The following is a 25,404-nucleotide window of genomic DNA, read 5'->3' on the forward strand; positions in this document are numbered from 1 at the left end:
TTCAACTTGGTCATTTTTATTGTTTTTCTTTATTTTTTTTTTTTTTCATCATTTACTTTGATATAAGTTTTTTATATCACGCTATTTTTTGGGCCTTTTAAAAGAAAAATCGAGAAATTTTTACATCTTGGACATTTAAACAATTTGAAAAAATTTGCCAATTTTGTCAATTCTGGCTATTTTGTAAATTTTGCAAATTTTGACAATTTTGACAATTCAAACAATTTGAAAAATTTTGATAATTTAAACAAATTAAACTATTTGAAAATTTTTGACAATTTTGACAATTTGAACAATTTGAAAATTTTTGACAATTTGGACACTTTGACGACTTTGTCAATATTGGCGATTTAGACATTTTAGAGCAATTAGAAACATTTTGACAATTTTGACAAATTTGGTTATTTTAACAATTTTTTACAATTTTGCAATTTTATCGATTTTGGCAATTTGACAGTTTTTAAAAATTTGAACAATGCAGATAATTTGGGCGCCTTTGAGTATATCGACAATTTTTATATTTGTGTGGAGATGAGATGAAGAATGTACAAAATAATAGAAAAGTTAAAAAAAATAAATAAATATGAGGCAACACTGATATAGAATCTTCAAAGTGTAAATGAAAAAACTTATCAGTTATTTTATTTGTCTAATTTTGTGAGAGACAGGCGTGTTCAAGCGAGTTTCTTATTCAGAGTTTTGTTTAGCTCAATCCAGGTCAACTGCACCTCGCTACGAGGTAAGTTTTACCTTATTTGGATTTACCTTTTTTTCTACGTGAATTATACTTTTTTATTCAGCTCAATTCAGGTGAACTTCACCTCGCTACGAGGTAAGATTTACCTTTTTTGAATTAACCTTATTTTTCGGTAAATTGTACCTTTTTCCAACCTCGATTCAGGTAAATTTAACCTCGCTGTGAGGTGAGTTTCACCTCGAAGAGGTAGAAGTTACCTTTTTGGCTTTCACGAGCGTTCACCTCGCTATCTCGGTAAATTTTACCTTTTTATTATTTTCCGTGTACCTTCTACTCTTTGCACACTCTACAGCTTTGCAAGCTGACCTCGCAGCAAGATAAAGTGCTCCTGAATTGAGCCAAATAAAACAATACAATTCACCTAGCAAAAAGGTAGATATTTGCCGAAGCTGTTTAGTGAGGTTAAGCAGATTATTTATCAGAAAAGGTTTGCATCCGTGAGCAATATATGTAAATCGGAACATAGCCTTAAATTTCATTTAGTTATGGTGGTTTCTTATAATTATACTTTGCTTATATTGTTGACTGTCCCGATATGAGTCGAACGAATTTACCTTTTATAAAAAATAGATAAAAGTAATCTTTTTGCTAGGTGAATAAAAAAAAGTAAAATTTACATCGCAAGAGGGGGAAAAAAAAATAACCCTAGTTACTTTTCTTTATTTTTCGTGTAGAGGATAAACCTTTATTACCGTGCTTTTATTAATTTGCTACAGTGTGGCCAGTTAATTTTAAGCCTAATTCTAGACAATTTATGAATTTTTGCCAAAATTTTTGATTTAAAATGAATTTTATCAAAATTTATGAAGTTATTATTTATTTTTGAAAGAACCCTCACCCATCAAAGCTAAAAAATGAAAAAAAAAGGAATTTCAGAGGAAAAATATTGTTAGCGAAAACTTGAAAATTTTGCTCGTGTATTTTATTCGCAAATCTTCAATACAAAAGTCGTTCCGGACCCCCCGATCAATTTTTCACTTGAATAGTACGTTGGATAGCGGAGAGTTTCTTCTATAATGCGGAAAATTTTCAGAGATTTTTTTAAATTGTTCTAGAAAAGACACCGTGAAATTTGTCATTTTGTTAATTATTTTTTGTAATTTTTGTCATTTAGCCATTTTTGTTATTTATGTGATTGGAGGCATATTTGTAAGTTTATTTATTTCTTCCATTCTGTAATTTTCGTCGTTTTAGTTTTGTTTGTCTTTTAAAAAAATAATTGTTCGTCGTTTTTGCGAATTTTTGTCATTTTTTTCAAATGTTTGCTCATTTTTGAGTTTTTTAGCATTTCTGTCGTTTTTGACATTTTTTGTTTTTGTATTTTTATATTTTAAATTTTTTGTATCATTATTGTCATTTTTATAATTTTGATCAGTTAGGTTAATTTGACAATTTTGAACATATTTTTTCTATATTTGTCAAGCTTAAAGCTGTATTTTTTTTTCTAGATTGAAAACATTCAAAAGGATGATTTTGATAAAGGAAAAAATAAATTATCAGGAATGCCAGGAACAGCAAAACAAAAATTTGTGCTAGTCAGAAAAAACTACAAATTTCATAAAAAAAATAAGCAAATAAAACAAAATTTAAATTTTTAAATGAAATTTACTAAAATTGATTCTGTCAAACACAAATACCCCCACAAAGATGTGGAAAAGATATCAGAAAACATTTCTGAATAAATAAATAATCAAGGAAAATACAACTAATGAGCTCATCAACTCTATGAGCATGTTCGTTTTCTAACTCTAATATCCCATCAGAAAAACTGATTGGTTCTTTGCTAGAATCAAGCTAGACAACGGGTTCGAACATTCAACCGGTGCGGTGTCGTGGAAATGCAAAGAATATATTATGCAACTCAAAGCCTAGACAAGCTCAGCAGCCTCCACACTCCAGTAGGTTAGGTTGCACATTTCTGATACGTGTAATGTAATTTTTCAAAATATGTTCCCATAGCAATTTACGTTTGATTAATATTCGAACCCGGCGACTTTCCATGGAAATTACCGTGCAAAATTAATAAACTCGAACTGAGACAGGGGATTTTAACTGGTTAGGTACCAACCTAGAATGCTTCTCGGGCTTGCAAGTTGAAAGATAAATGACTCCAATCCATTCTGTACGCACCTTTCCTCCTACCGGTTGAACATCCCTAAGGAAGATCGGGCGAAATGATATCTCCATCGAACGAAGGAGGCTTTGGCCAGCAGCCAGTCAGCCAGCAAACAAGCCAAGGGGTTGGGCATCAGCTCTCGCCACCTTTTGCATGGCCTGCTAGGCTAGAGACTGCGACACGATATCTTTTGTCATTTATTTTATTTACCTTTTGTCCACCCACCTTAAACACTAGGCTTAAAAAGGTAGATATCTACTCCTGGTGCCTTTTTTCCTTCTTCTACTTTAGAACGACCAACGAAAGAATCTTCTTCTACGTACGTACAGCAATGCAACGCGCTGGCAGAAAAAGAATTCAAAATGCGCGAAATGGTTAAAAAGGCGAAGGAATTCAATTACATGTGACGATCGCGCGAGAGCAATGCTAGAATCTGATAACCATCTGCGACAACTATGGTGGGGTTCTCTCGTTCGTTTATGCTAACCTAAGCGAGACACCCCGGATGATCTCGGGTGGAGCTGAACGAAGAATTACGACTTCGGTTCTGGAAATCCCTGCACGTGCGCCTAAACGAAAAAAAAATGGAAGAAAGAAAGAACGATGCGAAGATGCGCATGTAATGAAAACGAAACGATTGCAATAAACAACGATTCAATTTATGACGACTGTTTGCCTGAGTAATGAGTTGAGTTCTACTGGACCGGGGCCGGTTTGGAATTGGCGATCGCGATCCTCCGAAATGCGTTTCAAGCTAGTCAGTAGTCGACGAAAGGGTCGACCTATAGAACAATTCATACTTTCTCGACTATCCCGGAGCACACTGGGATAATTCACTTCTCAACGTGGTCGTTGCTGTTCCCAATCCATGTTAGCGATCCTGTTTCAATACTTTCCGCACGTGCCCGTGATCTTCAAGGATAGAAAACCATACAACAAACGGTACTTGAGTCATTGCAATAATCAATTTTATACCTTCTCGTTTGGATTATTGGATCCCCCTCCTCGTACTCGTCGTTGAAGGCGGTTCATTATCGAGTGACCCCTCGTTAGTTGAGCTAACAAGATCTGAAGATCACATGAACAGCAGCAAAGAAGTTAAACTTTTGCCACCTACTGCGTATCGCGGGACATCCTGCACCGAGAATGGAATATTTTCTACACCCATTAACGAATGATTCTACAGCGAGAGATTATTCTCGAAGGTTTATAGTTGAAAGATTTTTTTGAAAATGTGAAGCGTTTAGGAAAATTTTTCAATAAGGCCGGAACAAATTTCAAATCCTTCTATTGTCCCTCGGAGTGTAATAAAAAATAATGCCAAAAACTAATAAATTGGAATAAACTTTCGGATATTTGATAATTTTTTTTTCGAAAATTCCATAAAATGTTTCAAACTTTATTAATTCTCCCCTTCGGGTTTTTCTGAAATTTCGAAGGGGGAAGGGGAGGGGGGGGGGTGTCTGTGGCAAAAGAAAAAAGGAAAACAAAATAACATAACCGAAAAAAGTGACAAAAATGTCAAAAAAAATATTGAAAATTCCAGAAGTAACAAATAAGCGAACTGCCAGATAATAAAAAAAAACACACAAAAACTACACCATCAACACACATACACAACAACTGATTATTGATCAAACCAAAATAAGTGAAAAGTGAGGACTGTCCAAAAGTTCGAGGCTGTGGAAAATTATTCCCAAAATACTAGACAAACGGATTTTATCCTCAAACATCTGTACAGTAGTTGATACACTAAACCTTATATCAAAAAACACGAATTAAATAAAATTATTCGGAAAATAGATCAAAAGACAGATATACACCACCAGCTGAGTCGACACTCACAAGAAAACGGCATCTTTTCGGTAAGAAAGCATAAATTATGATCAGCAGAACTAACTAAATGAACTGTTTTAGTCCCTGAAGAAGATTCAATAAGGATCGAAACGTTGGAAACGTAAATCAGTACGTCATTTTTGCTAAAAACAAGACTGCAAGCCGAAAAAACTCCCCGAAAAAAAAGAAGTAACAAATTTAGTTTGATCTTTTTCTTTTTTGTACAAAGAGCCATCCACATGCGCCAAATTTTAATGGCAATCAACTTTTCAACTGAAGCATCAAAATCTGACCAAACAACTCTTCCCTCAAAAATAAGGTTTCAGGAAGTTTATATCCCTCAACCGGAACTGACCTCGCTTGATTCATCGAAGTATTAACATGACAAAGTTCATCATGAAGTATAAACATCGCACCGATCAGAAATATCATTTGCGCACATTTTTCTATCAAAAACGAAACCTCGCAAGATCTTTGCAAGTAATTTGGAAACATTTCAACTAATTTTAGAATGTATCTATTGCAACAGAAGTCCCAAATAGATAAAATTAACCGCATTTTTTAATTCGCGATCAAACAAACCAGAAAAAACCGACGGCGAAAAAAAACACGTCTGTTCTTGAGCATGGCTTGCTACGATCTGCATAAAAATGCCAAAATGAATAAAATTGAAAAAATTTATTAAATTGACCAGAAGAAAAATACAAAATTCACAGAAAAACTAATGCATCTTGTTTTCATATTTTACTAAAAAAAAAAATTTCGGGAGTGGTCCTAAAAACGATATACGAAAAAATAGAATGAAAAAAAGTATAAGTAAAACAAAGAGTTTGAGTTGAAAAAGACAAAATCGACATGAAACTTAAAATGAAAAAAAAACTTTAAAAAATCAATTTTTTGCGTTTTTGCTTCTATTATTAAAGAATCTTTTGCAACTAATCCTTATGGAGCTGAATTTTGAATTCGTCAGTTCATTGCAAGGTGGCAGAAGAAAATTCTTTATTTTTCACAAAAAAAATCTGTTATCCTGTAATTTGACTTTAAAATTCCTTAAAGGTTCTTTGTGATGCTATTGTAATTTTAAATTGACTGTATAAAATTCAATTTACACTGATAATGTTATAGTTTTGCACCCAGGTTTTTAACAGTTGGCCATGAATGTTGGACATCAAAATAGCATCTGATGTCCAAAATTCATGGCCAACTGTTCAAAACCTGGGTGCGAAACTATAACATTATCAGTGTAAATTGAATTTTATACAGTCAATTTAAAATTACAATAGCATCACAAAGTCGTGTTCCGTAAAAATTTACCAAAACAGTAGTTTAAATAGCCGAAAACTCGTAAAATTCTGCATAGACGTTATAAATGAATTGTAGTGCAAATAATGAAAGTGGCATTTGCAAGTTAAGGTGTGGTTTTAAACTACAGTTGTACTAAAAATTCAATAGTAAATTCTGATAAGGCCGGAACAAATTTCAAATCGTTCTTTTGTCACTCGAAGTTGGAACAACGCGATGGTGGGGGTTAATAAAAAATAATGCAAAAAACTAATAAATTGAAAAAACTAATAATAAGCTTGTATGCAACAAAGCTGCATAGAATATCATTGCACAAAACCTACAATTCAACTATTTTTTTGTATCAAAAAATCAATAAAACCAAGAATATCAAAGGTGATAAAGCTCTCATCTTCCACATTTTGGTTTTTGCTCTTGTAATCTTTCGGATATTTTGACGTGTTTATTTCGGCTCCGAGAAAATGTTCTATTCCAAAAGTTTTGAAAGGAATATTTATCTTAAATCTATTAAAAATCCGATATTGAAGTACCAGTGATGTGAATCAATTGATAAATTGTAATTTTTAAATGTTTTTACTGAGAGTTTAATCAAACTATATGTTTCGGATTATTGTGCACCATCATCTATGGTTATCGACCTTGGATATAGCGCATTTACTCGCTCTTGACAATAAATATTGGAAGAACAGATAAAAAAAAAATTATCTACCACCACAAAATCTTTGGAATCAACTCTTCTAAAAAATTTTATTGAATAATTGTGAAAGTACACATCCATGATTGACTCAGTATCTGAACAATTCCAATGTGTCATCATAGATATGAATCATAACGAAGAAATTTATATCATTCAATAACTTACCGCCAATTGAACTCTAGCAGTGGAAATTTAGGTAAATATCGGAAATTTTAAACCTGGAATATGATTCATAAAACGAGCACATAAACAAACTTTCGGGTTCCAAGGCACAACATAATTGGAAGAATTCCTTTATTTTATCTTATATATTTGCATTATCCACTTATTCCAGAAAAATCACAATTTTTCAATAAGAAACTTCTATTTGTTTACTGACTTTTGTAGCAACCTGAAGTTTTCTTTTGGCAACAAAAGGTAATTCGATTGTGAACTTCCAAAGCAGTCCAGTTTCAAATGATTGAATGAAAATTGGAGACCCCGCCTAATAACAATCCTTCCTTCATCTCTCATTGACTACTAGGACGTGGCCGGCTTCGTTATTATTCTTTTTTTTTTAAGAGGGAGAGCATGAGTTTTATTGAGAATGAATTGCTAATCCCAAGCTGCATTCTTTTGGCCCTTGCACAAAATTGATGGCCTCGACCTCAATCAATTACGGAGTAGCAACCATTATTGGCGAAGTGGAACTCGTTCTACTTAGCCAAGCCAGCGATCATGCAACTCGAAATGTATTCAATGTGTTTTTCGTTTAGAATTATCAAAACATTATAATAATTGTAAGAGAACCATTTCGGGTTCAATAATTTGAGATGGATATGAGTAGGCAAACAAACTAAGCTAAGCTAAGCTTCAATTTACATTGACAATGTTATTTATTATACAACGACAACACTTCAAACAAGCGCATCGCAGTTGCGATTTTTGGAATCGAGTTTTTTCTGTGGGTGTTTTCAGATTTTAGATTTCAGCATTTCCTTGTTTGAACATCATCTAAATCATTAGTTCCGTTTCCCGGAATGTAGGGCTTGAATGAAGTTGAATTGTTAAGTCATCCTGGAATTTTCTGTACTTAATTCATAGCCAAACATCATGCTGTTTAAGTATTCTGCCTCATGAAAACTTGTGGAATGAAACGCCTAAACGGAGAGATCTTCACATTTTGATCTTGTTAGAATTAACAAAGCCACAGTGGACCTGTGTTCCGCTTAGAAAGGCCGAGGAACAAAATTAATGTTACACGCTCCTTTTATTGACTCATTTGCATGCTAGGTAGTAGCTTCTGTGTTGTTCCATCTCAAAAAGAGGAACTCGCGTCCTCCTCTCGAAGATCGGTAGCCCCAACTAACTGGGAACTGAACTGTAATCGAAAACCCGCTGATTTTGTCCAGGTTCATCGACCAAAGAGTCGAACGCTGCTGTCCACCACGGTCCAAGTTCGATAGATTCTTGACCTCCCCCGGTGACTAATACTATAACAAATAGGAAAACCCTGTCCTGCAAAAAAAAAAAGCGCACTGGCATTATGCAAATTTGTCTGCATTTACGACATGTTTATTGGATAGCTATCGCTGAGAGTTTCCTTCTGGTTTTCTTTCTTTTTAGAATTGTCGGACAATGGTCATTCCAGAACCACACAACTGCAAGCTAAACCCTAACTGATGACGGCGCGATGATAATCTTCTCCTTTCTTGAGCGTTTCGTGACTCGACGGTTCTTTTTCGGATAGATGGGGGGTCTTTGGATCACCATTTTCAGCAAAAATTTACTTTGAAATTAAAGAAAAAAAAACTGTCTTCCACCGGGACCGATGCACCACACCAATCCTGCTATCATCGATCATCAGGGTTCTCGAAATCTGGACAACGCAAATTCCCGGACCGGTGTGTGCTTTGAAATGGCCCATTCTTTTGATGTTGACAAAAGGCTTCTTCCAATCGATTATTGTATGCTTAATTAATATTCCACTGGCGCGGACTCAATGGGTGTCTGCCCGGGTTGGCCAACAACACAGGAACGAGGCGCGAATTTAAATAAATCATTGCATTTGCTGTGTTGTTGTTGGATGTTCGATTGTTTGTTAGCTTGTTTAATCGGAGTATTACTAAATACAGGACAAATAATTTTTGCATGTTTTTTTTTTCAACAAGTCCTATTTGAGCCAAACACAAATAACAGAGTTTATTCAAACTTGGCTGTTACCATTGGCGTTGATTTGTGTTCTGTGCGTGTTGATTTGATTATTTTTAAAAAATTAAAACGAGATGCATCTGATAAACAGTACAGCATAGCAATACGGCTTTTTTTTAAACCTCTCCACCGAACAGTCATCCGATGCATAATGCATTGTTTGCAGAATTAATCATTTTTAAAGCGGTTACCATTGAAAATTAACATAAATCCAATAATTTGTAGACACAAGCAATTAGCTAATATTTTATTGCATTCGTGAGCTCTAAATATGACCTAGGTCTGCGTGAATGATTCGGATTCGGCTTCACTGAGAGACATTTTTATACCCTTTTAAATAGTACGATAGAAACGAGAAAATACACCCCTTCTTTATTTGTCGCACGCATGAAATTCTCCCTCATGATCTTAACTCAAAACATGATTTGTTTAAATTACAATAAAAAAAATTATTCCCTATTTAACATCAAAAAAAGCAAACTACAATGTAGTACAATCGAACGATCATTTCCAGGTTTCTCCGATAGAGATTCTTCCTTCCTTCTTACAAAAGTTTTCATAAGTCCATCCAATCCATTCCACACTCAGACAAGAATGACAAAGTGACGAAAATGAGAAAATTACAAAGTTGAGAAAAATGTCAAAAACGACAAAAATGACATGAATCACAAAAAACTACAAATGACAAAAATGAAGAAAAAAAATGCACATTTATGTCAAAACGATAAAAATAACAAAAATTACAAAAATAAATAAATAAATTACAAAAATGTAAAAATGACTAATATAAAAACAGCAACAAAAAAATGAAATAAATGACAAAAATGTCAAAACAATTAAAATGTCAGAAATGACAAAAATGTCAAAAAATATTTATAAAAAATGACAATAGTGACAATAAAGAAAAAAAATGACATACATGACAAAATTAAAAGAATATAAATGTCAAAAAATGAACAACAGTGACTAAAAAAGTGATGAAAAAACTTATGAGAATGAAAAAAAAAATATGAAAAAAACGATAACAGTGACGAAAATGTCAGAACGGCAAAAACGATAAAAATGAAGAAAAAAAATGACAACACTGACAAAAATAAAAAAAGGATATGAATTTTGAAAATAGGTCAAAACGAGAAAAAGTCAGAAAAAAGACAAAACTGAAAAATTTATCAAAAAAAGCAGAAATGACAACAGTGACATAAATGTCAATCATGAAAAAATGACAACGGTGACAAAAATGACATTAATGACAAAAATGACAAAACGAAAAAAACCAGAAAAAACGACAAAAATGACAACAGTGACCAAAGTTTTAAAAAGAATAACAAAAATTTCAAAGAAGACAAAGATGACAAAAATGTAAAAATCGCAGAAATGAAAAAAAAAATTAACATAAATGAAAAAAGTGGCAATATTGTTAAAAATATGAAAAAAATGACAAAATATGAAAAAAAGTGACAAAAATGTCAACACGATAAAAATTTAAAAAAAAACAAAAACAACAAAAAATTAAAAAATGAAAACAGTGACAAAAAATTAAAAAATCTCAAAACGTCAAAAATGAATAAAAAATGACATGAATGTCAAAAATGAATAAAAAGATAAAAAGGACAAAAATGATAATCTCAAAAAAAAAAAAATTACAACAGTGACAAAAATGACAAAAAGAACGAAAATGACAAAAATAGCAAAAATTTAAAAATTATGACCATGAAAGAAAAAAAAAATGTCCAAACGATAAAAAATGACAATAGTGACTAAAATGAAAAAATAACGACAAAAATGTCGAAAAGGACAAAAATGTCAAAAATGAATATGACATAAATGTCAAAAGTGAAAAAAATGACATTAATGTCAAAAATGAAAAAAATTACAAAAATGACAAAAATGACGAAATTCACAACAGTGTCAAAAATGAAATCATTTATGTGATCAAAAATTATCAACAGGGTTGCTAGCGACTTTTCGTTTTAAAATTCCAAAGTTTTTCCCGGGTTTTTCCAGGTTTTATCCCGGTTATAAATGATGATTTCCCCATTTATTAAACTGTTTTTAATATAAAATTATGGTGAATTAAAAAAATATCAATTTTAAGGGCCTACGACTTCTAACAAATGTATCCCAAAATTAGAAATCATGACACATACTTCGGCGTCTTTTAACACGTAGTCTTTTCGTATCAAATTGACAGGTTTTGATAATTTTTTTTATAACGAATCTAACGAAAATGGCATCTGTTCGTTGTTTTGCTCCACAATTTCAACAATTTTGTAAAAATAAGTCCGGTTAAATTCATCTTGAAACTAGAATGCCCTTTTCTGCCCCTGTGAAATTTTCTAGAATTTTTATACAATTCTAGAAAAAAATGTATAGGTTGTAGAGAAATATGTAAAAAAATACATCGAAACATAATATCTAACGAAACTTAAATCATCAGATTGTAGGAAAATATTTAGTTATTTTCTGAATGAAGTAATTTTTTTTTTGTACAAATCCAAAAACATGTTTTAGAAAAAAATGTTTATCATTCCAATACAAAAGAATGAATAATTAGTAGTGCTCTTAACTAAAGATTCATCAAAATATAGAATATCGTGTACAATACAGGGTGGAACTGTAATCGTTTGAATGTAAAATATTATTTTGTATCAGGGTAAGTAAAGACCTTAGATTTCGACAGGAGCTTTCGATACAAATTTTTCATAAAAAATATATTCCAGCGTAGGGAACTTTAAACAAAAGTTTAACGTAGGAAGAATTAGAATCTAAACACTTGCGATATCATGCTTCGTTCCTCACGCACAATAAAACAACATTGAAAATCAATATTTTTTTCTTGTGAAAAAGAGGTGTAACTCTGCTTAAAAACGTCTCACGCTGCCAAATTACTTGCTTTTTGTATAAAATAATTTAATGAAATATGTATATCGAACACTGAATCATTTGACGTCGAAAACTAAAACTGGTACAGTGTAACCTGGATAAGCGAGAAACCTCTATAAGTGAGAGAAAACACCAAATCTCAAGATTTTTAAAGCACAAAACCTGTTTAAGTGAGAGTGTAAAACCTATAAAAGCTGAAGTCCTTTTCCTGACTAGACCAAGGTAATTGGAGAAAATACCAGTTTTGTATTGAAGTTTTGATACCAAAAGGATATTGGGTTACCAAAGAGCAAATATTACAGTTCTATATTGAAACTCACGTGAGAAAACTTCGAACTGATGCATCAACTGGAGTCAGTGGAATTTTATCAATACACATTGAATAGTTGCATTTCTACATAACTCTAATGCATTTCTTTGTTACTATTTCTTTAAAAGAAAACATCGTTTTTTTTATCGTTAAGTTAGAAACTTCTTTAAGCGAGAAAAAAAGTTCAGTCCTTTGGACTCTCACTTATCCAGGTTCGATTGTAGTTAGTTTTGTGTTAAGTTTTGTCGATTATAGTTTCATTATTAAATTTATAACATTTGAGCTATGCTTGTTAATGTAGAACACTTGCGTAACGCGAAAAAAGTGAAAGTATCGCAATTAGTTAAAAAAAGCCATTCAAACTTCGTTTGTTTACTAATGAACGAAATAAGCGGTCATGAGATAAATCTATATCGAGACTCTAAACTACTCTTAAATTTGAAAATAATTTCAAAAATATTTTTGAAATTCCGTGCAAAAATTTCAAACATGAAAGTTTTCCCGGTGAGTTGCCGAAATTCCCGGTTTTTTCCCGGTTTCCCGGTGACGTGATGAAATTCCAAAGTTTTTCCCGGTTTTCCCGGTTCGCTAGCAACCCTGTATCAATCATGACAAAAATGACAGTGGTGCCAAAAATGTCAAAACGAAAAAAAATGACAACAGTGACCAAAATTTAAAAATAATACAAAAATGACAAAAATGTTAAAAATAACAAAAGTGACAGAAATGACGAAAAATGTTTATAATGAAAAAGATATGAAAAAACATAAGTTACATATATGAAAAAATGGCAACAATATTAAAAAATGAAAAAAAAAATGACAACAGTGAAAAAAATGTCAAAACGATAAATATGAAAAAAAATTAAAAAAAATCAAAAATGACAGAGATTATGAAAATTACAAAATGACAACAGTGACCAAAATTTGAAAAATGACAAAAAGCACAAAAATGACAACATGGACAAAAATGACAACAGGAACAATAATGAAAAAAAATTAGACTTTTGACAAATATTTCAAAACGAGAAAAATGTCAAAAATGAAAGAAAAAATGATAAAAATGATGAAAAGGACAAAAATGTCAAAGGTGTGAATCAAGACAAAAATGACATAAATTCCAAAAAATTCGAAATGACAAAAAATACCTAAAATAAAAAGAAAATGGAATAACAACATAGATGACAAAAATGGCATATATGTTGGAAATATGTCAAAAATGACAAAAGTGACAAAAAGGACAAAAATTACGTAAAGGAAAAAAAAATAAAACGACAACAAGTGTAAAAAATGACAACAGTGACAAAAATGAAAAAAAAACGACGAGAATGACAGAAATGTAAAAAAATACATAAATATCTAAAATTATGAAAATGACAAATATGACGCAATTGACAACAGTGAAATAAATGAAAAAAAAAAAAAAACAAAATACAAGAGGTAAAAAAACACAAATGACAAAAATTAAAAAAAATTACATAAATGACAAAAATGGGAAAAATGTTAAAAGTATGACAAAAATTTAAAAAAAAATGTCAAAATGTCAAAATTGAAAAAAATTCAAATAGAAAAAGATAACATAAATGACAGAAATGTCAAAACGACATGAAAAAATGACAACAGTGACAAAAATGGAAAAAAATCAAAAAAGGACAAAAATGTCAAGAAGTACAAAAATGTCAAAAGTGTCAATCATGACAAAAATGACAACAGTGACAAAAATGACAAAACGACAAAAGTGTCCAAAGTGAAAAAAAATTACATAAATTAAAAAAAAAATTACATAAATGATAAAAATGTCAAAAAAGACAAAAATTTTAAAAATGATTTAAATGAAAAAAATAAGTGAATGGCAAAAATGTAAAAATTCGACAAAAATGACAACAGTGACAAAAATGAAAAACAATGACATAAATGACAAAAATGTCAATCGAAAAGAATAAACAAAATGACATAAATTATAAAAATGTCAAAAATGATATAAATGACAAAAATGAGAAAATGACACACGTTAAATGTCAAATAAGACAAAAATTTCGAAAATGACAAAATGAAAAAAAATGAGTAAATAGCAAAAATGCTAAAAGTATGACACAAAAATAAAAAAAAATGACAAAAATGTCAGAACGAAAATAATGTGAAAAATGACAAAAAATGTCAAAAATGACATAAATAACAAAAATGGAAAAAAGTAAAGTTAAAAAAAGGGTAGCTCCATCAGGAACAAACTTAAAAAAAATCTAAACTCTGCATAACATTAAAGACATTTGAAAAGACACAATATACTGAACGATTAACGATGTTCTGATAAAAAAAATTCTCGAAACAAAACAGGCTTCCAAAAGAGCCATTGAAAGGTAGGTACCATCCTCAACCACGCGCATCTACAAGTCAGGCTACCTAGAAGCACCTGTCGAATGAATGAACGAACAACTGCTGACTGGAAGACGTAAAATTTTACGCTTCGCCATCCACGAACTTGACCATCGAATTCAGCCAACTATCAAGTTCCGTGTGATTCGGGCATTTCCTTATCGTCGTTGATGTTGTCGATTTGCCAATCTACTCACTCGTTTGTAATGTTCTTGCTAAAATAGTAATTTGGTCTAGGCAAAGTTAAAGCAATACAACAACAAAAAAATAGGTCGCCAGTGACCCGTGATATGTGATATTATATGCTAGTAGGACTTCCTCATCCTTGTTGACATTAATTTACAATTTGTTTTCCTCCAACAATAGATCTATTAAAAGACCGATACAACCTTAAACCAAGAGCTTCTTAAAAGGAATGTTCTTTCGCATTGAGTAAGACGATTTACATTTAGATTTTTTCGAGTATGTTTTTTTTTATTAAAAGAGGTTTCTTAGGATTCAATCATAGTTTGTATAATCTGGAGCTTACGGGTAAGATTCTATATTACACACATTGCATTGCCGAATCTGCGCGTTGATCGGAGATACAACTAATTTCAAACGGTTCTTCTAATGTGGTAGGGTCATTAGAACTTTTTTTTCAAATAGTGGTTGAAAGTTTATTTTCATGTCGACTATTGGATCGATGTAGTTTATTATACTACAACTAACAAGTTTGAGCTGTCAGAGCAAGTGTGGTAGTTGGTTGAATTTTCTATACTCGATACTACGTTTTAAACTTTGTATTGTTTGTCTTATCTTATCCAGTGAAGCGAATGCGTTCGTTCAAGAATAAATTACTCAAATATTCATATACTTCTAATAAAATAACAAAATATCAAATAAATCAACATACCGGAATTACAGAAAGGGGAGAAACTGGTTTCAAAAATGACCTGCTTAATAACAGAACATTTTTCACGTTACTGAATCGTCGATCGATGAGATATAAGTCGCATGTAAGTTGCCATCCAGTGGTGGTATTTCGATTTTAGCAATCGTTTGCTATTGAATTAGCCGAAAAGGGTGATGTTTTATAAGTAGCTTATAATAGTTATTTACAGCACTATTCTGTACAATTCCTGTAACTACTTTCGTGGACTTGATGCTTATGGACAATGCGGGGCCGGTTGAAAGCTGGAATAAGAAGTATGAAAGTCATAACTATGCTCAGTTGGATTTTTTTTTAAGTTGATCACCAAACCATTTTAAAATAAGACATAATACCAAAGACAGTTTTTATTCACTTTAAATTAGGCATTGATTCTGTGATAGGAAAATCGCGTCCGCCAGACTGCCTGTGTAGTCACATGTTTTAAAATCTGCTATTTTCAATTGTTTTTTCTTCGATGTGTGTATAATCCCCAAATTTTTGTGTTAAACAAAGTAAAACAATTGTGTCTCAAGTTAACTTAAGTAATTCTATAACTTATAAATAAACACTTGAAAACCCATTTTACCTGAGTAAACTGTATCCGAAAAACTAAAACACTTCAAAAATTGAAGAAAAAAAAACGGCATATGTGCGATCCACATGACGCCGCCTCAATTTAAGCTTTCTCAAGTGAACCATGGATAAACTGTTTAATTTGGAATTACATATATTTGGAACTTGTATGCAGTTCAGAAGCAGTTTGTTGACGAAATTTACATAAATTCATTTGAGGTTTGAGTAATAAATATATTTTATTTTACATAAATTTGTTTTAGTTTGTCCCCAATCGAAAACGTCAGATTTTGAATGATATTCTAACGTCGATTGCAAAATAATCAAATTTCAATATTTTTTTCAAAATTAAATTCTAGGTTCTTACGAGAAATATAGGCTAGGATAGGATAAATCCAAATGATAAAATGCCTTAAAAAAAATTCAACGAAATATTTAGGATTTCGTATTACCAGAAATGAAATTTCGTCAATCTTGATTACCTATGTAAGTACATCTTATGTTGATTGACATATCTAAATGATTTAAACTTTGGGCGATCATTAATTTGATTCAATGGTTATAAAGTAGGATAATTATATCTTGTTTTCATATGTATGTAACTTTTCATGAAGCAGGAATCAAATAAGCGGAATTCAATGAGTTTGGTACAACAGATTTTCAAAAATAGAATCTTCATACGGGAAAGCAAGAGTAACGCGTCATCGATAAGTTTTTATCGCCGATTAATTTTATTAATTTACACGTGCGGCGAGATGAAACGTTACCAGTTGATGTTTCCTAATGTCACCCGAATTTAAATGTATTGCCATCAATTAATTTAAGGTAATTTCAGGAAATTCATTTAAAAAATAATTTCACTCTAAAACGCTACTAAAAATACCGAATTCAATACTTACCAAATGCATACTTGCTATTACCACTGTTCATAACTGACAGTCCGCAACAGGTCTCAAAGTTCCACCTCAGCACCAACAGGAATGGCCTGCGTTACCGATACATCTTCGGCATCTCCCGGGGACAATTGCTGCTGAGTGTTATGTTCCTCGTTCACGTGTTCAGTCACACCGCCGACATCGATTTCTTCGTCCTCCTGATACTCCTCCTCGTCCTCTGCTCGCTCTTCGTCCTGCGTAGATAATGTACTCTGGTCTTGGGCATCAGCTAAACTACAGCTCGTTGCGTCAATCGTTCCCGAGTTGGTGGTGTTGTTAGTAGTGTTGTTGCTATTACTACTATTGCTGCCAGTGCTACTACTAGTGGACGTGTTTTGTTGCTCCGATACAACCCGAATCAGCGAAGCGATAGTGCAATGCGCCTCGCTATCTGAGGTGTCCTCATCAGAACTGGTCGCTGGTGTAGAAGATCTCAGCTTTTCATGCGGAGCTGCGTGCTGTGCTACCGATTCCGAACCCTGTTGCTGATCTTCTCCGTCACTGGAAAAATCCGTACTCGTAATCAGTTCCGAGCAGATTGGAACTTTTCGACGCTTTTTGGTGGCTGTTTGTCTGGCAGGTTTAATAACGGCGCTTTTGATTCTACGCTTCTGTCCTGACGATGATTCACTGGCAACAGACTTGGGAGGCGATACATGTCTTCCACTGGATACAGCTGCAATTTCTGATGACGGTATCGAATTACACGAGGCCGAAGTTCCTTTGCCACTTTCAGAAGACGTTTTCATTGCTTTGGGGGTAACTCTCTGACGCTTTCGCTTATTTCGTTTATTAGAAGATATAGAGGTTTTGCGTTTTTTGGATTTGGAGCGTTTCTTGGACTCTTTACGGTGTCGTTTTGATGTTTTGCGAGAGGTATGTTTTTTGGAACGACGAGATCTTTTCTTTGCTGGTGGTTCATCAGATTGGAAATCGCTATCACTGTCACTGTCGGAGGATGAGCTTGAGTTGGAATTAATGGTTGTGCTGGAACTGGTACTACTGTACTTCGACTCTGAATCGGAAGTAGAACTTTCGTCGCTGCTATCGTTGCTTGTAGTTAGTATGTTCTGAGATCTCTTTGTGACTTTTCGTTTTCGTACCGCTGAGGTCGCCACTGGACTACGTATGTTAAACTTTACCTCATCATGGCTAGATGATTCAGATTTGGTAGTTAGTACGGGTTCATTGCTATCGTCCGTATCACTTGCTTCATATATGCTCTTGAAGCCGATCCCTTGCGAGTGCCTATTCACTCGTGGACGAGCATAGAATTTCCGCATGCTTCCTCCACCTCCGGAAGATGTTGAAGCACCATTGTTGTATTCCGATGTAGATGCTACACCTTCGAATTTAGATAGATCGACATTTAAAAGTTCATTTGGAAACAATTGGTCCAACACTGCATTGCTATCCATTGGAATAACTCCAGCAGCTCTGGCAGTTTGATCTTCGTTTACAAAAACCACATCGCTATCGCTCTCCGATTCTAGGCTAACCATTTCTGGCGTTCTCAAGTGCGGCGGTTTCAGCGCTCCAACTATTCTACAATCATCGCTATCACTCGACGAAAGAGAAATGTTCTCCCCGTCTTCCAAGCGGCTTGCGTTTTGCGGGACTAAAGATGTTAAAGGATGCATTCGACTCAAATCGATGCTGCTTCCAGTTAGTCCCGAGCTTCCAGTCTGTGTCCCCGAAGTGGAAACTGAAACTATTCCACTGACACCAGCTCCGCCAAATGATCCTGTCATTATGACAGTTTGATCGGATGATCGGGTTTCGATAGTAAATTGTGTCCGTCCTCGGCGGCTTCCACTAGATGTTCCAGCATTGGCCGAGTCCATCATGCTAGAGGTGCCTGGCGCAGGTTCCACTACACGTACTACATCGTCCTCTGTTTCCGAACCAGAAGATGAGGAGGACGAGGAAGTAACTACGACCACGCTGTTGATGTAAGGATCGTACTGCACGCATCGGTCGTATCCGATCATGTCGTACGGGGAACGGGCAAAGTTGAGCAGCTCGTGAATGAAATGGGCAGTACGAGCACGACCCCAGTAGGATACCCGTTCTCGGAACACCGTCGAGGTGATATCGTGCGTCAGCAGCAGGTTCGGCACATCTTCCATAATCATCGTTACCTGGGCCGGATTTCCACGGCATAGGGCTATCAGTTCCCGGTTGATCCAGGGCATCAGTCGATGGATTTGGGCTGGATTTTCACTGAAAGTGGAAAAAGGAATTTTTATTTTATTGTTTCAATTCAAGTGGTTTATTTTATTAGCAACTGAACTTGGATCTTATAAAAAGTATTTAAAGAACAGAATTGCATAGAATCTTTGTAAAAGTTCCTTGTAAAAAGTTCCTAGAAAAAACTACTTCAATTTATCAAATCTCTAAGCTCACCTGTAGAAAGCAGCGCTACATTCTCGCATCCGCCCATTGATATCCGGCAGTGGTCGTGCGTGCAACCTTCGATGGTAGATATAGCGTCTCCATTCTGGGCCACTCTGGCGAGAGGGAATGGTATCGTCGGGAAATTCACGACTAAACCGCTGCACATCCCCGGACTGGTGCAGGAAAAGTTGCTGTAAACGTTCACTTTGACTTGGTTGAACCCTGAGGGTGGCGCTGTAAGTAAATCGTGGCGGTTGTGTCAAAGTGAAATCTAACCGATGATACACCTGGGGACCAGCAGACCGTGCCGATCCCGATGCTGAGCCCTGGCCTTCAGTTCTGGCCGCCGACGATGGAGACGCAGACGGCGGAACAATCGAGATCATGTGCTCTTGGTAGCGATCCGAAGTTTTTTGGTTGTAGATGATTGATCGGAATACCTGTTTGCAAAGAGGACATTCCGCTTTAATCTATAAAGAAATGGAAGTATTAATAAACAATTTCTTTGTTCTTGAAAGAAGAATATCGTGGCAATGAATGAACAAACTATTCTTTTTTTCTTACTTTGCTCCATTCAAGCAAACACCGATAGCAGAATTGATGACGACATGAATCGGTGTAGCACTTTTGACGGCATTTCCCCAGACAGATGGCACATTTCGGGGGCGGTGAATTTCGTCCACTGGCCGTTTCACCTTGCCCGGCAATCGACGAGGAACCACCTTCCCCGGATGCTTCGTAATTGTCCAGCTCTTCTGCCGAGGAACTGTCGAGCATCTCTAGCAGCAGAGCCCTTGGGGGTGGAGTGACCGAGGGCAACAACATTTCCGGTGTCGGAGGACAATCGATCACCTGCACTTCTTCCATTGTCAATTTATTCGTTTTTTCTAAAGTACGCGTACCTAATCACTGAATTTCACAACGACCTAACATCGACTGGGCTACTTTTCTTCAACTCACTTTTTCCACACACCATTCATCTGATTCCACCATTCGCCATTAGCTCAGTAGTCTATGGAAATAGCCAATGGAAAGTTTCTGCTGAATGTCTTCAAAATTAACACTTTCCCGTACATTTCCTCACCCAACAGTAACATCAAACTTTGCCCATATGTTTAAACGTTCAAAAAACACTGTTTTCTTCAATGGAAAACTTAACGCTGAGGCAAGAAAATCGAAAAATATTCCTATTCACCATTTGCAAATTATTTTCTTCCTTCAAAAAGCACTGCTGCAAGTAATTTGACCGTATTGAATGGCTACTGGCTTAACTCGAATAAACTGGCAGCAAAATCATCACCAAAACACCTTCTGCACGCACACATTTCCAAAAAAATGAGATTTTGAGCAAGTGTGCGTGAAATCGCACCTGAAGTGACATCTGTCATAACAAAACGGAGTTCGTGATGGCAGTACTAGAATACGTAAATATTCGGTGTGTTCATTCGCTGGTGGGAATTGATATCGTAAGAAAAATAATATTCAAACTTATGGTAGAAAAGAATCAAGTCAGTGTTACATAAAATTTAATCATCTTATTTTCAATCGATCTAGCAACTGATGCTCAAATCTCTTAGAGCAAGTTCACTGGTGTTAGAAAAAAATGGTAGAAATTTTGACATTTTGAAAATTTTACCATGCAAAAATGTTTTCAAAATCTTGAGGCGTTGTATTTTTTTACAACACTGTTTCTATTTCAGCCGTATGTGATAGAAATATTGCTATGTTTGCCTCACAGCATGCGAAAATACAACACGTGTTGTAAAAAAACTAGAAGTCCACTGATCTTGAAAATGTTATTGCAATGGGAAAATTTTCAAAATGTGCCGTAAGTGTCAAAATTTCTACCACTTTTTCCCAACACCAGTGAACTTGCTCTTAGTTATATTCACAAGATGGATGACGATTGATATAAAACTTTCAAATCTTCAAATAGTCGTTCGAGTTCTATCTCGTCGTTAGAATGTGTTTATAAACTTCCTTCGTACCACCACTGTTGGGTGACAGTTTGACTATTTTCGTTATATGTTGATACTTTCGTCATGTTTTCCTTTTTGCAGTATTAAGTAAAGCAATGAATTGTGAACACTTTTGATGATTACATTCTTAGCTCAACTTAATACATTTGACTCGTAATTTTCGACAGCAACATTCGAAGAGTTGTGGAAAATTTAAATATGTTTTTTATTGAAACTGACTGAAGTAAACTCAGGTGAGGAAAATAGAAATTCGGTGCAGCATTTTATTTTTTGGTGAAACACGAATGCCATAAGATGGTAAAGTGTCTTAAATAAATAAAACAAAAAAAATCTAGACTCGGCCTGACATCTGTAACACTTATCACTATTCTTTATTCTTACAAGAATTGGACCACCGAAATTATTATCCGACCTAGAGAAAACTGAAAACAAATAGACACGAATCACATTTTTGGACTAATACGTTAACCAATTGTAAACACCGGTCGCACCGGTATGTTAAGAATTCGGATCTGAATCGCGGTCATTTGAAAGGTTGCGCTTTGATAAATATTTTTAGCCTTTTTTTTTCTTTGCTGTTTGTTGGTGCAAGTATTTTTAGCATCCCTAAAATCGATTTCGCAGTAGTACTAGAATTGCTGATGTTTATTTTGCCTTTAAACGTATTTTTCGGATTTGACGTTTTGACTTTTTTCGCTTTATTTTGGTTACTCATTCGTTCATCGCAGTTCCGAAAAAACCGTTCGCGATCCCAGAACCGGTGTTAAATTCTGTGAACATTTTGAATGATTCTCTCGCTATCTTCATCGCTTGTTTCTCGTGCGCGACCACAGCAGCAAAACACAGAATCAACATTCTCATCAGTGCACAGAAAGAAGCAGATAAGTGAACCGATCCTCCTATACAGCTTGTGCGGATGCTGCAAAAGAAAATCTACCACACGTAAAAATAAACCCGCTGACCAACGAATGCTGGTTCGAGATCAAGAAGATCACACCTCCTCAGTCTGAGAAGTTCTTCGGTGCGGTCGAGACTCAAAGTTAACCGTGTTGAAATACTGCTGCCAAGGTTCGCGGCCACGCAGGTTCGTTTCCGTCCGGTTGGTTCCTTTTATGGAACTTATTGTGCTGCGTTTTGAGTTTGATTCTTAAGTAGTGCCCTTATCGTGATCTGTCGTTCGTTTTCGGTTTCAGCTCATTAGGTAAATCTTGATTTAGTGCCACATCCGGATAGTAACCCCAAAGCAATGTCTGGAGACGTCCAACCAAGGAAGCGCAACAAGGACAAGAAAAGGAAGAAGGGTAAGAGCAAATGAAAGATCGAGCTTATCATTGATAGTCTGGAACTGAAGTAAAATCCAAAATATGTCAGAAAGTACCTAGTTCTAAGCCAAAAAGTACGGATTCTTCTATGATTTTGAGCAGTTCTTCAGAGCGAAGATTAATTTAGACCGCTTTTATTAGCTTATGTGAAAATTCTTTAAATAGATTTTTCCGAGTCGCAAGTCTCCGCGGACACTTTCTGCTTTGGTTCTTCTATCTGCATGTATTTATTTTTCAACCGTTGCTTCGTCTGTCTATCAGCGGCTCTTAGATTTTCACGGATGTTGTTACGGCGGTGTTTCAGAAATCATACATTTACATAGCGTCGTATTAGATCTTGCTAGGACTAAATCGCTCGAGCAATGAAACTGCTGCATGCCGTAATGATCTGCTATGTCAACTTCTCCGGCAATGCAATTGGTTATTCATATTTTCATCAATTTAAACTCTACTACCATTGTATTTTTATGGAAAAGTAAAAAGTAATTTTTGTAGAATTCACAACTTCTAAAGTTTAAGTTTCTGTATATTTCATAAACAATCTTAGACATTAAATTTTATAGTGTTTTGTTATTTTTTAGTTAAATGTTTTTAATGCTACCTAATTTCAGTCACAAATTGAATTTAAAAAAATTTCATTAAACAAACATTGACAAAATTATAATAACTACAAAAATGACAAAAACGAAAAACTAAATCAAAACGAAAATCTAAATCAAAATCTAGAAAAAAAACCTAATTTACATAAACTTCAAAAAAAAAAAGAAAATGGCAAAAAACGAAAAAAAAGAAGTTACAAAAATTTCAAAAACTTACAACAATGGAAAAAAATACCAAAATCACCAAGAAAATAAAAAATTTGATTAAATTGAAAATATAAATATCAAACATAAGAAAAAATTCAAAAATTACAGAAATAAAACAAATCACTAAAACTAAAAAAAGGTGAAAAAGAAAAAAAATAAAAACGAGAAAAACTACCAAAATGGCAAAAAAGAAAAAAATTAGAAAATAACAAAAATTTAAAAAAGTTACAAAACCTGTCAAAATTACAAAAATTACAAGTGATTTTAATTACAAAAAATTAAAAAAACTATAAAAATGACAAAAACAACAAAAATAACAAAAGTCACAAAAATTAAAAAAAAAAAAAATACAAAAATAACCAAAATTACAAGAACTACAAAAAAAAAAACATAAAAAACAAAAACTACAAAGATGACACAAATAACAAAAAATTGCAAAAATGACAAAAATGACAAAACCTACAAAAAAGGACAAAAATAACAAAAACTACAAAACCACAAAAATTACAAAAATTCAAAATATTAAAAATAAATCCAAAACTAACAAAAATAAAAAGATTTAAAAAAAAAATTGAAAATGACAAAAATGACCAAAATTTAAAAAAAATAACAAAAATGACAAAATCTACAAAAATTGCAAAAATTACTAATACATACCTACATATTGCAAAAATTACAAAAATTACGAAAATTCCAAAAATGACAAAAATAACAAAAATTTAAAAAAATTACAAAAGTAACCAAAATAAAATAAAATTATTAAAATTACAAAATTAAAAAAATTACAAAAATATAAAGAACAACAAAAAAAAACAAAAATTACAAAAAATACCAAAATTTCAAAAAATAACAAAAATTACAAAAATTACACAAATTACAAAAATTACAAAAATCACTAAAATTACAAAAATAACAAAAATTACAAACATTACAAAAATTACAAAAAATATAAAAATTACAAAAATTACAAAAATTACAAAAATTACAAAAATTACAAAAATTACAAAAATTACAAAAATTAAAAAATTACAAAAATTACAAAATCTACTAAAATAACAAAAATTACAAAAATTACAAAAATTACAAAAATTACAAAAATTACAAAAATTACAAAAATTACAAAAATTACAAAAATTACAAAAATTACAAAAATTACAAAAATTACAAAAATTACAAAAATTACAAAAATTACAAAAATTACAAAAATTACAAAAATTACAAAAATTACAAAAATTACAAAAATTACAAAAATTACAAAAATTACAAAAATTACAAAAATTACAAAAATTACAAAAATAACAAAAATTACAAAAATTACAAAAATTACAAAAATTACATAAATTACAAAAATTACATAAATTACAAAAATGACAAATTACAAATTGACAAAAATGACAAAAATGTCGAAAATGACAAAAATGACAAAAATGACAAAAATGACAAAAATGACAAAAATGACAAAAATGACAAAAATGACAAAAATGACAAAAATGACAAAAATGACAAAAATGACAAAAATGACAAAAATGACAAAAATGACAAAAATGACAAAAATTAAAAAAAATGACAAAAATGACAAAAATGACAAAAATGAAAAAAATGACAAAAATGACAAAAATGACAAAAATGACAAAAATGACAAAAATGACAAAAATGACAAAAATGACAAAAATGACAAAAATGACAAAAATGACAAAAATGACAAAAATGACAAAAATGACAAAAATGACAAAAATGACAAAAATGACAAAAATGACAAAAATGACAAAAATGACAAAAATGACAAAAATGACAAAAATGACAAAAATGACAAACATGACAAAAATGACAAAAATGACAAAAATGACAAAAATGACAAAAATGACAAAAATGACAAAAATGACAAAAATGACAAAATTGACAAAAATGACAAAAATGACAAAAATGACAAAAATGACAAAAATGACAAAAATGACAAAAATGACAATAATGACAAAAATGACAAAAATGACAAAAATGACAAAAATGACAAAAATG

The 25,404-nt window shown here is 32.9% G+C and overlaps 2 protein-coding genes across 7 annotated transcripts in view; one reads left to right on the forward strand and one right to left on the reverse strand.

Annotated features, from left to right (window-relative positions):
* Positions 1-14,926: 14,926 nt before the first annotated feature.
* LOC129756134 (E3 ubiquitin-protein ligase Topors-like) lies at positions 14,927-20,553 on the reverse strand. Its single transcript, XM_055752909.1, has 4 exons — positions 19,846-20,553; positions 19,291-19,751; positions 16,849-19,107; positions 14,927-15,639 (listed from the first exon to the last, which is right to left on the reverse strand). The coding sequence occupies exons 1-3, from the start codon at positions 20,146-20,148 to the stop codon at positions 16,902-16,904; spliced, it is 2,970 nt and encodes a 989-aa protein (XP_055608884.1). The 5' UTR covers positions 20,149-20,553; the 3' UTR covers positions 14,927-15,639; positions 16,849-16,901.
* Positions 20,554-21,977: 1,424 nt separating this feature from the next.
* LOC129751948 (aspartyl/asparaginyl beta-hydroxylase) overlaps positions 21,978-25,404 on the forward strand; it is a 31,652-nt gene continuing 28,225 nt past the window's right edge. For 4 of the 6 annotated variants that reach the window (XM_055747740.1, XM_055747741.1, XM_055747743.1 and 1 more), the window contains exons 1-2: positions 21,978-22,344; positions 22,454-22,561. In XM_055747740.1, coding sequence (XP_055603715.1) covers positions 22,507-22,561 — 55 coding nt within the window. In that variant the 5' untranslated portion in view covers positions 21,978-22,344; positions 22,454-22,506. The remainder of the gene's footprint in view (positions 22,345-22,453; positions 22,562-25,404) is intronic. The other 2 variants (XM_055747745.1, XM_055747742.1) reach the window with 1 other exon arrangement.

This window comes from Uranotaenia lowii, chromosome 3, assembly GCF_029784155.1.
Source record: "Uranotaenia lowii strain MFRU-FL chromosome 3, ASM2978415v1, whole genome shotgun sequence".
NCBI lineage: Eukaryota > Metazoa > Arthropoda > Insecta > Diptera > Culicidae > Uranotaenia > Uranotaenia lowii.

What these genes read in the sequence shown, in the direction of transcription:
- LOC129756134 (XM_055752909.1), bottom strand. Translation starts at nt 20,148, where the DNA reads ATGGAAGAAGTGCAGGTGATCGATTGTCCTCCGACACCGGAAATGTTG. An exon ending in GTTTGCTTGAATGGAGCAAA is followed by an intron (nt 19,752 to 19,845) that starts GTAAGAAAAAAA and finishes ATTTCTTTATAG; the next exon opens with ATTAAAGCGGAATGTCCTCT. An exon ending in TGTAGCGCTGCTTTCTACAG is followed by an intron (nt 19,108 to 19,290) that starts GTGAGCTTAGAG and finishes TTCCACTTTCAG; the next exon opens with TGAAAATCCAGCCCAAATCC.